Consider the following 12,083-nt stretch of genomic DNA (forward strand, 5'->3'; position numbering starts at 1 on the left):
ACAAACAAAGTTTTCATAGGGAGACAGAACTCATGTGCTGCTGGCTGAGAGCCAGCAGACAGCAAAATTACATTAATATAACAAAATGGCTGCAGGAGAGCAGCAACAAGGCAGCAAGAATCAAGACTGAGACTGAGAAAATGGCAGCATGACTTGGCTCTTTTATGGAGTCAGCCAGAGCCAAGCCCGTCTCCCAGGTCACATGCAGGGGGAGGATGATCCAGACCAGTGTAACAGGAACTTACACTGACAGGATGTGCCCCTGCCTGTGCCCACTCTGGGGAAATGAGGAATATTGCATTTGACTGTACCAATGGATTACATCCCACTGCTTCCAACCCCACAATTCTATGATTAGAAGTACAGGGGTACGGCCTCAGGGTTGCTCAGAGAGCTTTGGAACTTGGCATTGCTTTCTGAGCACCTGAGGTTTAGAACAGTAGGAACAAATGTCCATGTTCTCAGCTGTCAGGGAGGGACTCATCCCCTGAAAGTCTGCTGGGTGTTGAGCTCAGTGTAACACCAGTGTTTCCTGCTTTAGAAGGGAGGGGTAGAGAACAAATTTCACGGTGAGCCAAGATACGTTGGTCTGTTTGACTCCCGCTCATAATGAGGAAGAAGAGAAATGTATTCAGCCAATAAAACATAATGGCAGCTGGTTAGGAAGATGTCATCTGGTGTAGCCAGGTGACCACGGTACCACCTGAGCACTTTTGAGTGGAGCACACTGAATGTCTCGTTTCCCACCAGGTACGGCCGGCCTGATCCCTTGCTGCAGAGAGGCTGTGATATGCGCGTCAGCCTACAAATGGCATCGGTGCAGTATGTCCACACTCAGCGCTTTCAAGCAGAAGTGGTGTCTTTCATTCAGCATTTCACTCAGCTGCAGGATGTCTTGGGGCGGCAGAGAGCAGCAATCCAGGGACAGACGGTATGCTTTATAGCCTTCCTTTCAGCTTGCAGGAGATGCCTTCCTTCTGAAACACGAGGATCCTCCGAGGGTTACTGGAGGCTTCTCTGCAATTTGAGAGGCCTCTTTGCGATAGCCCTTCTGTTTTCCCTGCCCTGCGCAGCCAAGGACTAGAAGGCACAGTTCTTTCATCATAATGGCATACATCATAATGGTGCCCCTACGAAAGTAACTTGTGGAATTTCAGAAGACTGAGTTTGAACGTCCACAACATTTTCCAAGCAAGCAGAACTAGAAATCGGGACAGTCTACAGCAATACATAGCAAGCTGACGCATTACTTTGTCATCTGTTCCCCAAACAAACACACTTATTTGAGAGCTAGACCTATAAACAATGAGCTCTCCCTCTTTCTGCCATTGCATTTTGCTTGGGTGTGTGTGTGTGTGTGTGTAATAATAATAATAATAATAATAATTTTATTATTTATACCCTGCCCATCTGGCTGTTCTTCCCCAGCCACTCTGAGCGGCTTCCAAAATAATATTAAAATACTGTAATACATCAAACATTAAAAGCTTCTCTAAACATATATATATATATTTGCAAACACATAGTATCCATTAAAAATAAATAAATTTAAAAATCCAAATCCCCAAAGCACCCCAGTTTTGAGTGCTTTGGAGAGATTCCGCTTCAGCTCAGATGGGGCCAGAGTATTTCAGAAGTAAGGGGTCTATGGCTTGGCTTTTGAAAAACAGGGGATCTGTGGTACTTAGCTAATTGGGAACCACTGGCATAGGCAATGCAGAGTAAGTGGACCAATGGTCTGAGCTGATCTAAGGCAGCTTCCTGTGTTTAGAAACTTGAATTTCGTGTCAAACTGAATTTTGTGTAATTTTTTTAGTATTTTAATAGTGATATACCCCAAGGTGTAGAATTCAGGCAGACATGGAAGGTCTGGCTTTTTGGCCGTGAGAATTTTTGGTGAGATTAACTGAAACCAGTAGCAGGTTTTCAGCATTGTGGTAGTAGCGAAAAATCATCGCTTGATTTTTTGTAAAATCATTCTTTTGCATAGCATACCCATGACATTAACAGGGCATCTTTTGAGACAGCTTCTCTCTTCCCTAAGGTACGAGATCAGGCCCAGCGAGCCACCAGAGTTCTTCTGGACATTGAAGCTGGCGCTCCTGTCCTCCTCATTCCTGAAAGCTCCAGATCCAACCATCTTATTGTAGCCAATCTTGGGAAACTGAAAGTCAAGAACCGGTTCCTCTTTGCAGGTACCCCTGGTACCTTTTCGCTAAAAGATAAGGTAAGACTAATGTACTTGCCTTCAAGTTCTGTACATTGAGTCAAGCTCAGGATACAGTAAAAATGCATTTGTTTTGAAATATTTCTGTCCCTTTTTCCTTTCCCCCCGAGGACTCAATTTTGCAAGGCGGTGTCTACAAGGATCGTATTCTATGTGAGGTATCTCCAAGCATCCTTCCTTGCAGAGAGGGTGCTGGGTGTTTGTGCTGAGAACCCATGTGGAATTCAGCTACTATGCACATTTCATTCAAAACACGGTGTCCATATTTCTAAAACTACTACCGCTGCTGCTATAATAATTGACACAATTATTGCTGCAGTAATTAGTTGCAGAATTCCGTAAGGGTTGTTTTGGAATTTTAGCTTGCGGTGTTTTTTTTGCTGTGCCTTTTCAAAGTGCTCTTCAGAAGTGCATCACCTTATTTGCAGGTGTCAGTGGAAAGTGGGTGCCAGCTTGTGATGTAATTCAATGTTCACAGGCGTAACACATCTCCATCAGTGTCCCCCATCACCCATTTTGCCTAGAGTCAGGAGGAGTTGTGCAGCCATCCTTGCTTCTGGGCAACATACCGCAGAGACGGGTGTCATAGGGTGACAACCGATAGGAAGTGTTTGTGGAGTGGGCAGAGGGTATCTTCAGCTGCAGCTGCTTTTCAGGAAGAAAATGCACTTCCAGTAAGGGTCTGCATCGATGGAGTGAGAATTGCTCCTTGTATATGGAATATTTCGTTTGTCATGACATAGCTCAGCTTTTGCTGGCCCGGTTCCTTCCTGACTAAAATTCCCACCAGAACTTGCTAGTACAGCTGTGTTGACTGGGGATGTAGGGAGTTGTAGCCCCAAACAGTGGAGGCTGGTTCTTTATGACAAATGGGGCACTGACCCACCAACCTCAGCTTGCTCCCACTTGACAGCCCTTCTTACTTAGCATGCAGTTCAATGCTTGCCAGCTTGTTCCTCCTTGCTCTCACTTTTGCCCTTGTGGAATTCGGCAGGGAGGAGGATAGGTAGAATAGTAGACTTAGCTAACTTGGCCCGTCATCGACTCTGCCTTCACCTACTGTTAGCTGTCCACCCTAGAGGGAGGGGATCAATGAGACTGTCAGCCCAGTTCTCTCCAATGGACATCAGCTATCACTGGTCCAAAGCATCTGAAGGAGCACCAGGTTAGCTGTTCAAGCCCAACTAGTAGCTAGAGAAATAAACAACAAGGACATTTCCCTTTATGGATTTTTATTTTTTTAAAAAAGTTGTGGCCCATTGCTTCGAACAGTGAATTTCCCTAACTTTGGACCGTCCCCCATTTTTAGCAGGATTCCGTTCAGTTTTCTTCACCACTGGGAACCCCAAAACACAGCATGAAGAAGACAGCAAGCACTGATGAGTCCAAGATGGCATCATGTTCCTCTGAAGGGTTGTTCATGAAACTGTCCTCTTCTGGACCAAATCTGAGTCGGCTAAAAAGTGACCCAGGAGCAAGTGCTTTGGCTAAGCCACCAAAGATGGCCACTTTGCCAGTCCCGGACAGTCCTGGTAAGTTGGAGAGAGCTGGACCAACAGACTCATTGATCTTCTTCTCCTGTTCATTTTGTGTTGGTTCTTTTCAGATTGGCTACCACTGATGTGGTAAGTTATCCAACAGTCAGGGTGGTCTGGCAGGCCCAGACAGAGGGGGGGCCATATGGGCCACTTGGCCCGGGCCTCCGATTCCAAAGGGGGCTTCGGTCAGCATATTCACAATTGAATAGGAAGATGGAGAAGTTTTAATTATAATTATAATTTAATAGTCAAATTTGTCTACTTAAAAATAGATTTTTAAATACATTATTGAACTATTATAATACATTTTAACCCAGTTATCCCCAGGGTAAAAAAAGGGGGGGCACATTATCTACCTGGCCCGGGCCTCTGCCTGGCTCTGCAAGGCCCTGGGTCTGGGTATGTACCCTGCTCAATGTAGATTTTGAAAGGTGTTTTTGTGGAGCTGTATTTTTGATAGCAAACCTTTGATAGCATCCTTCACTTGGAGATAGCTTCGAACCGGCCCTTATGGTGTAGAACGATGCTCTGCAGCAAAGAGCACTTTTTGCAGAGCTGGACAGGGGAAAGTAAAATATTTTGGGTTGATCTCTTGCAGAGGAACAGATGTGCCTGCTGGACTGCATTGTGGTTGACCTGCAGGACATGGATATTTTTGCTGCTGAAAGGTACTCAAGAGAATATTCGAAAGCTACGGAAGATGCGAGTGCTGATCTGGTCTTCCCATCCTTCATTGTCAGGCAGACAAGGGGGAGCCTCTTGACTGAACCATTCAGGCTGAAGTTGCAAGTAGAAAGAAACTTGGACAAGTGAGTTATGTGACTCTGATTCCACATTCACTGGGTTGCCTCCCCTCCTAAGTTAAGTTCACTTGCGTTTGGAAGATTTCAGCTTGTCATTATGTGGCAGCGTGGCAGTTTTTCATATATACCGTATTTTTCGCTCTATAAGACGTACCAAACCACAAGACACACCTAGTTTTTGGAGGAGGAAAACAAGAAAAAAAATATTCTGAATCTCAGAAGCCAGAACAGCAAGAGGGATTGCTACACAGTGAAAGCAGCGATCCCTCTTGCTGTTCTGGCTTCTGGGATAGCTGCGCAGCCTGCATTTGCTCCATAAGACGCACACACATTTTCCCTTACTTTTTAGGAGGGAAAAAGTGGGTCTTATAGAGCAAAAAATACGGTACTTGTTTTTAAGATCACTTCTCAACCGTTTTCATTAAGTTAGTGTTGAAGAACAGCTTCACAATGCCGAGACATTGTGATGACTCGTGTGCATTTTTCTTTTGTAGGGAGATAAGCCATGCGGTGCCCGATATATCTGTTCATGGCATCTTGTCGTCGGTGCATTGTTCCCTGGATCTGAGTAAATATAAACTAATTCGTGGACTCTTGGAAAATAATCTTGGGGAGCCGATAGAAGAATTCATGCGGCCTTATGACTTACAGGACCCAAGAATACATGTGAGAGGAGTGCACTTTTGCAGTTGAAAAATCTGTCCTGAAATATTTGCATTGTGTTAAGATATAATATAGGCCAGGGATGGGGAACCTCAGGCTCTCTGGGCCAAATGTGGTCCTCTCAGCCACAACCCTTCACTGGCTCTCCTCCACAACCTCCTTGAATGCTTTTGCCTGGCTGGAATATGTCTGTGGACTCTGGCAATGCCTCTTGCTTCCTTGGACAGAGGATGGAGAGGGACATATGAATAAGCGTAAAAACTAACCTATGGTACAAAGGTAAAAATCACGTTTACACTTATCGTTTCACCTGCTTTTTCTTCCGGCCCTGTCCACCACTGGCCGTTAGAAGGCTCTTGACGAATAAAGGACTGGGTCAGATGAAAATGTTGGTTGAAGAGAGAGGAAGATTCTGAATGTTGAGGCTCTATCGAGGCATAGGAGTCACGTTGAAACACTTGTTACTGAGTGTGTAGGTGTGGAGAATTCCAGTGGACTGAGAGGTGTGGTGATGAGGTGGAACACAAATTGTGGGGCTGCCGTAAGCAAAGACTGTGATCCTTCAACTTGGGAGTCATTCAGAAAATGTTCTGTGCACATGGATAGGAAACTGGAATCCTTTTCTGCAACTGTTTTTGTTCATTTCTCCTTTTTAGACTGTGTTGAGTGGTGAAGTGTACACTTGTGTGTCTTTCCTAATTGACATGGTCAATGTAAGTCTGGAACTCACTAATCCTCAGGGGAAGGAAGGCTCATTAGCCAGGTACGTTTCCCCCACCCTTTCGAGAGAGAGAAAATCTTCTTTACTGCGTTTGATTTTTTCAAACCTGGTTGATTTTTTCTTTTTCCATTTTTCTCCATGCAAGGGATGAATGATAAAGGACAAGAGGGAGGGTTCAAATGATGAAAGTGGGGGACAATGTCACTTCCTGTGGGTGAGGGGTGGGAAGACTTTTTTGCAGAGGTTTGAAAGAGAAACGTCAGGCGGGGGCGCTTTTGAAAACCTTGAGCAAGGGGCGCCAGCCTGCTTTCAAATGTCCCCTCTCCGCCCCCCTCCCACACTTTAGGCCGGTGGGCTTGTGTCTTGCTCGATCAAAGGAACAGCCACCCCACACCTGAGTCCATGTATACTGTTAGGTGCAGGGCAGGTGATAATGGCTTAATGGGCCAAATGGGAAGGAGTCCTGGAACGCCATGTTTAATCTGTGGGGTTGGAGGTTCCCCACCCTTACGAAGAGAGGGCAGACAGTGTGCTCAGCACGCTGAACGATGCCAAAAGGAAACTCCTCCTAAACCAGCAAGATTGTAAAGCAGGGCAAGTACAATTTAGAAGGGAATGTAACAATTTGCAATAGTGTCCATCCCAGTGTATCAGTCCTTCACAGCTCTTAACCCTGCAGCATGCTTTGTGGCCGATGCATCCTAGTGCTGTCACAAGGCTCTGCCCATCCTGTTTGGCTACAGCAAAACTTAAGGCAAAGCCACAATTCCTCACTTTCCCTTGTTTTCATTTCCTTTTGTTAGCCAGATTGAGGCTGGCTCAGAAAATCCGGTGCCAGGGTGATCTCTGCTTACAGTAGGGAATCAGCAGCTCTGTGTGACTTAGATCTGCCAGGGACCTTCTGCATGCAAAGCAGCCACCCTACCATCAAATTACAACGTTTCTCCTTACCCTCCTACACTTAGCTAGGTAATAATAGCTCAGGAAGTTTCCTCACACCAACTCAAACTATTGACCCGTCTAGCTTGTTGTTTTCCATACCGACCGTGTTCCAGCTCTCCATTTCCTTGTACTTAATTTTCCCACCAGCCACAACAGGTTGCATCCAATGCTAGACCCATTGAAATGAACAGCGATCACTCATTTTGGTCCATTAATTTCAGTGGGTCTGCTCGTGAGTACAACTCAGTTGGACACAACCCAGTTCTTCTGGGGGAAGTGGAGGAAGCGTATGCTACAATATGCAAATATGAGCAGAATATTTGGCAACTGTTTGGAAGCATTTTGTGATGTGCTTTGTTTTGTTTGGTCTCCCTTGCTTCAAATTCCTTTAGGTTTGACTTTAAGAAGTCCAAATTGCTCTTTGAGGGTTTCTCAAACCAAACCAAATCCATCAACTTGGTTTCACATTCCATGATGGCATTTGACACGCGGTACACAGGGCAGAAGATGGCTTCGGGAATGCCAAACGTATTCAACTGTATCTTCCAGTCATCGAAGAACAGCAGTACTCAAGGAGCAATACAGATTGAGCTGCATTACAGGTAGGAGGAGCCCGAGATCACCGTGCCACTGAGACCAAGATAGATGAGACAGACAGCCCAGTATTGGCTCAGGTGGAACAGGTGGCCTTCAGCTTGGTTTTCAGCCTGCAGGCTAAGGGTCACTGAGGACTTGAGCCTCTGTGTCAAGGCCACCTTTTCAGGCAAGATTTCATGGTCTCTACGGCATCACTTGGTCCATTAACATTTATAATTTAGAACATAAGAAGACCCCTGCTGGATCAGTCCAAAAGCCCATCACAGTCCAACATTCTGTTCTGAAGGTGGCGAATCAGGTGCCTTTGGGGAGCCAACAAGGGGGCTTGAAATGAAACTACTGTGACTGGATATTGGAGCACAGCTGGCAGCTAAAGAACCGATGCCAAGCTGCTGAGCTGTTTCAAGCTGTTTCATATACTCGAGTATAAGCCGACCCGAATATAAGCCGAGGCACCTAATTTTAGGACAAAAAACTGGGAAAACTTATTGACTCGAGTATAAGCCGGATCACCACACCACAAACCTGGTGGTGGCGGCAGTGGAGGAGGAAGAATAAGCAGCCCGAAGGGGCTGCTTTCGGGCTGCTCGCTCCTCCGCCGCCGCCATGGGCAAAGGCAGAGGAGGAGGAAGGAGCAGCAGCCCGAAAGGACTCCTTTTGGGTCGCTTGTTCCTCCTCCGCTGCCCCCGACAGCGGCAAAGGTGGGGGAGGAGGAAGGTGGGGCTTCCTTTTGGTCTGCTCGTTCCTCTGCCACTGGCATAGGAGCCCGGTTGGGAGAGGCACAGCACAGCAGCCTGAAAGCTGAGAGGCGGGTGGCGGTGGAGGGACGAGTGGCAAGAAAGGGCTCCTCCCTCTGCTGCCGCCCGCCTCACTCAAGTATAAGCCGAGGGTCGGCTTATATTCGAGTACATACGGTATATCCTTTTGAACCAGCGATGTCACAGCATCGATACTAGAAAAAAAGATGGATCTCAACTGTCATTTAATCAGCTTTGTTTGCTTAATACTCCCCCAAAATAATTTCAAAATGATGGATGCTCAAAAGTGGACAGTTGGGGTTGATAGAAGGTGCATAAACTTACTCATTGCTCACCTCTCTCCCCACTAGATCTACCAAGGATTCCTCCTGCTTCACAGTTGTTCTGAACAACCTCCGCGTGTTTCTCATCTTCGATTGGCTAGTGCTTGTCCACGACTTCCTGCAGACGCCCAGCGACACCAAAAAGGAGTCCAGCGCCACTCCTTCCCGACAGCGCAATTACAGCAGTGAAGCCGCTGTTGTTCCCAAAGCAGTGAAGTGTGGGATAGTTACAAAGCGTTCTTCCCTTCAGGTCTCTGCCGAAAAGCAGTTGGAGGTCAAGGTAAATGTGACAGGTAAGGCAAGAACTCGGGAGGCTGGGAAGGGAAGGGCTGGGGGAAGTCAGAGGTCAAGGCTTTGCCATGGCGGCAACCCATGCTTCTATCCACATTATTTGTGCATCATTCTGTCATGCAGTGGGGGGTGAGAGTGGGAGAGATGAAGCCCAGGGATAGAGCATCTACCTTAAACATAGAAGGCCCCAATCTCTGGCATTTCCAGGTGGAAATGGGAGAGTTTCCTGCCTGAAAACCCAGAGGACCACTGCCAGTCAGTGTGGACAATGCTGAGCTAGATTATACTGTCTCAGTATCAGGCACAGTTTCCTATGTTCCTGTTGCCATCATGAACACAGAACTCAGTTTGCAGGTTGAACACCTGCAGTTTCAGACCTGAACCATTACAGCAGGGATGACTTGGGTTCAGCCTGGATAGACCTGCTTGGCAGGGTGAGGAGGGAACAGCCAGTCTGTGTTAACCCTGATTTTTCTCCTGCTTATCTGCCCATACCACACCCCATTCTAGAGTTTGCCACTATGGTTAGGGACGGTAGCTCTCGGAGTTCTGTGTCGACACCCAGCATTCTGCGAAGTGTTGAATGTGGCTGCAAAGATGAACAGAAATGATGAGCCAAGTGTGTTATTTGGCCATTGCTGAGAATTAGCTACCTTTCTGTGATGCTTGATGGAGAGTCCCATGCATCAGAAATTTTAAAAAGCTGTTATTTACCTTAAATTTCTCATTTTGTGACATCTGACTTTCATCACTAAGCTGGAGAGAGAATGTTGACAGTATCCAAAACCCATTAACCAACAGTAGAAATGCTTGTCACGTTTCCCTTCAGATACTGAATTTGTGGTGGTCGAAGACATGTCCTGTGTGGATACCAATGCAATTATTCTGAAGGGGACCACGGTTCTCACATACAAACCCAAACTAGTGGATCGCCCTTTCTCGGGCAGTTTGTCTGGCATTGAGGTAAGAGTGCAACTCTCCTGCCACCTGATGCAATTCTAGCAGGTGATGATGTTATTTTTTGGGGGTGGAGGAAGCTTACCTGTCATCCTAATGCAGGGGTTCCCAAACTCTGGTCCGCAGGGGTTCTCAAATTGTGGTCAGGTGGTCCGCAGCATGTCAGCATTAAATATCCATATAGATCTTCAATTGTATTTTGTTGCTTCTTGCATTTCTTATATCGTATTTTATTGCACTGCAACTTAAACCCTATGGAGTGTGAATTGTAATGCTATGAAAGACAAAAAATTAAAGAAGCGATAAAAGCACAATTAAAAATCAGACAGCGTCTAGGGCAGCACATCAAAATTTCTACAACAGGCAAGAAAAAGAATGAAGCTGTCTCCTAAAGTGTATCATAAGAGCTTTAAATAATCTAATAGGGTAGAATCCAGCAGATGCATAAAAGCTGTATCTTACCATAACTTGGACCAGCCTTCGAAAATCCACTGCCTTGCCCTGTCCCCCCCCCCCCCGCAGCATATTTTGGGTATCGGTATCACAGGGTGTGGGGAGGGAGAAAATTGTGTTGGCGGAGGACCACAAACATAGTGCTTGATCTCTGTTCCGTGTCACCTAGGTTTTTTCATGCCGACTGGGAAATGAGCAGGAAACGGCACTCTCCATCATCGACCCTGTACTAATTCAAGTTGAACTTGTGGGGAACTCTTCATATCCAAGTGGCTCAGGGTTGTTGGATGCCTTCAACAGTGAAGACTTCCCGCCTGTTTTAGAGGTAAGGCTCTAAATCAGCCTATGGTGGCTGGGGTTGATGGAAATTGCCTCCCCAAACATCTGGATGGGGGCAGGCTTCTCTAAATGATCGTGTTCAGCATTCTCAAACATACGTGCAAGCTACCCTGCAAAGGGTGTCGTAATTGCTTTCCTTGGAAGTGTCATAATAACATGTAAAACGATTGAGTGAGTTGGGTGTTGGTTGTGTTAAGTTTAGCCTGGAGAAGGGAATTCTGAGAAGTGATATGAGAGCCATCTTCAAATATCTGAAGGGCTGTCACTTAGAAGATGGAGCAAGCTTGTTTTCTGCTGCTCCAGAGGGTAGGTCCCGAACCAGTGGATTCAAATAGCAAGGAAGGAGATTCCGACTAAACATTAGAAGGACTTTCTGACTGCAAGAACAGCTTGACAGTGGAACGGGCTGCCTTGAAAGCTGGTGGGCTTTCCTTCCTTGGAGATTTTTAAAGAGAGGTTGGATGGCCATCTGTAAGGGATTATTCAGCTGCGATTCCTGAATCGCAGCCAGTTGGACAAGATGACCGCTGCAGTCCCCTCCAACTCTACAATTCTATGAAACCTTACTTTAAACAAAAATAAGCTATATAGCTGCTTGTACAGATGTGCCTTTTTGGAACAAAGATGTGTCCTAGGACACCTGCGGGGGGGGGGAATATTGTACTTCTTGGAACAAGGGGTTGGATTCAGACACCAGTGAACAGATCCTAATCCGAAATTTATATGTGACTTTTTTGCCAATTTACTTCGCTTCACGGGGCAGATATTTCCCCCCATTTTCTTCCTTGGTATAAATGGATTATTTCAACACTGGGATGGGGATCCTGTGGCCTCCTAGAGGTTGCTCATTTCATCCCTGACCATTTGTCATGCTGAATGGGGCTTCTGGAGTTGCAGCCCAACAACATCTGGAGTGCTACATCTGGAATCCCCACTGCTGCTTTAAACTCCATCATTTGATAGAAAGTTCATGGCTCCAGTTCTGAGAGATTTGTAACATTTAACACCTGTCTTTGTGCTTTAGATTCTGATTTAATTTTAAACCAGGTTGTTTTAAAAGAGAAACATAGGGTTTTGTAATGGTTTAATTAACAGGGTCAAGTAATTTTTTGTTTTGTTTTTAGTCCACTTCTATATTCTGTAGACATTCCCACTTGCTAATTTCTCTTTGCCGCTGTTTCTAATTTTTATTTAGATTCAGTTACAAGCATTGGATATCAGGCTGTCTTACAACGATGTCCAGCTGTTTCTGGCCATTGCAAAATCCATTCCTGGTCAGACCAGCAACGCTGTGCCAGACCCGGCTGCTGCTTCGGATGCCAGGGCCACAGCTTCTCCTTCTCCTGCTGCTTCCTCTTGGGTAAATGAGATCCCAGGACTGGTGTCAGAAACCATAGAAACGTACAAGCACACTTTGGATCCCGTTCTTGGTATGAATGCATTTTTTTAAGTTAAACTTGTGTTACTTCCG

General features: G+C 46.0%; 1 protein-coding gene across 12 annotated transcripts in view; it reads left to right on the plus strand.

Annotated features, from left to right (window-relative positions):
* VPS13D (vacuolar protein sorting 13 homolog D) overlaps nt 1–12,083 on the plus strand; it is a 115,019-nt gene that overhangs the window by 32,582 nt on the left and 70,354 nt on the right. For 7 of the 12 annotated variants that reach the window (XM_081923360.1, XM_081923358.1, XM_081923359.1 and 4 more), the window contains 12 exons: nt 751–931; nt 2,045–2,227; nt 2,338–2,385; nt 3,540–3,759; nt 4,364–4,574; nt 5,063–5,234; nt 5,888–5,994; nt 7,287–7,496; nt 8,600–8,865; nt 9,693–9,826; nt 10,443–10,598; nt 11,808–12,042. In XM_081923360.1, the coding sequence (XP_081779486.1) occupies nt 751–931; nt 2,045–2,227; nt 2,338–2,385; nt 3,540–3,759; nt 4,364–4,574; nt 5,063–5,234; nt 5,888–5,994; nt 7,287–7,496; nt 8,600–8,865; nt 9,693–9,826; nt 10,443–10,598; nt 11,808–12,042 (2,123 nt within the window). Of the gene's footprint in view, nt 1–750; nt 932–2,044; nt 2,228–2,337; nt 2,386–3,536; nt 3,760–4,363; nt 4,575–5,062; nt 5,235–5,887; nt 5,995–7,286; nt 7,497–8,599; nt 8,866–9,692; nt 9,827–10,442; nt 10,599–11,807; nt 12,043–12,083 lie in introns of all 12 variants that reach the window. The other 5 variants (XM_081923363.1, XM_081923364.1, XM_081923357.1 and 2 more) reach the window with 2 other exon arrangements.

This window comes from Podarcis melisellensis, assembly GCF_964234715.1.
Source record: "Podarcis melisellensis genome assembly, chromosome: 8".
Taxonomy (NCBI): domain Eukaryota; kingdom Metazoa; phylum Chordata; class Lepidosauria; order Squamata; family Lacertidae; genus Podarcis; species Podarcis melisellensis.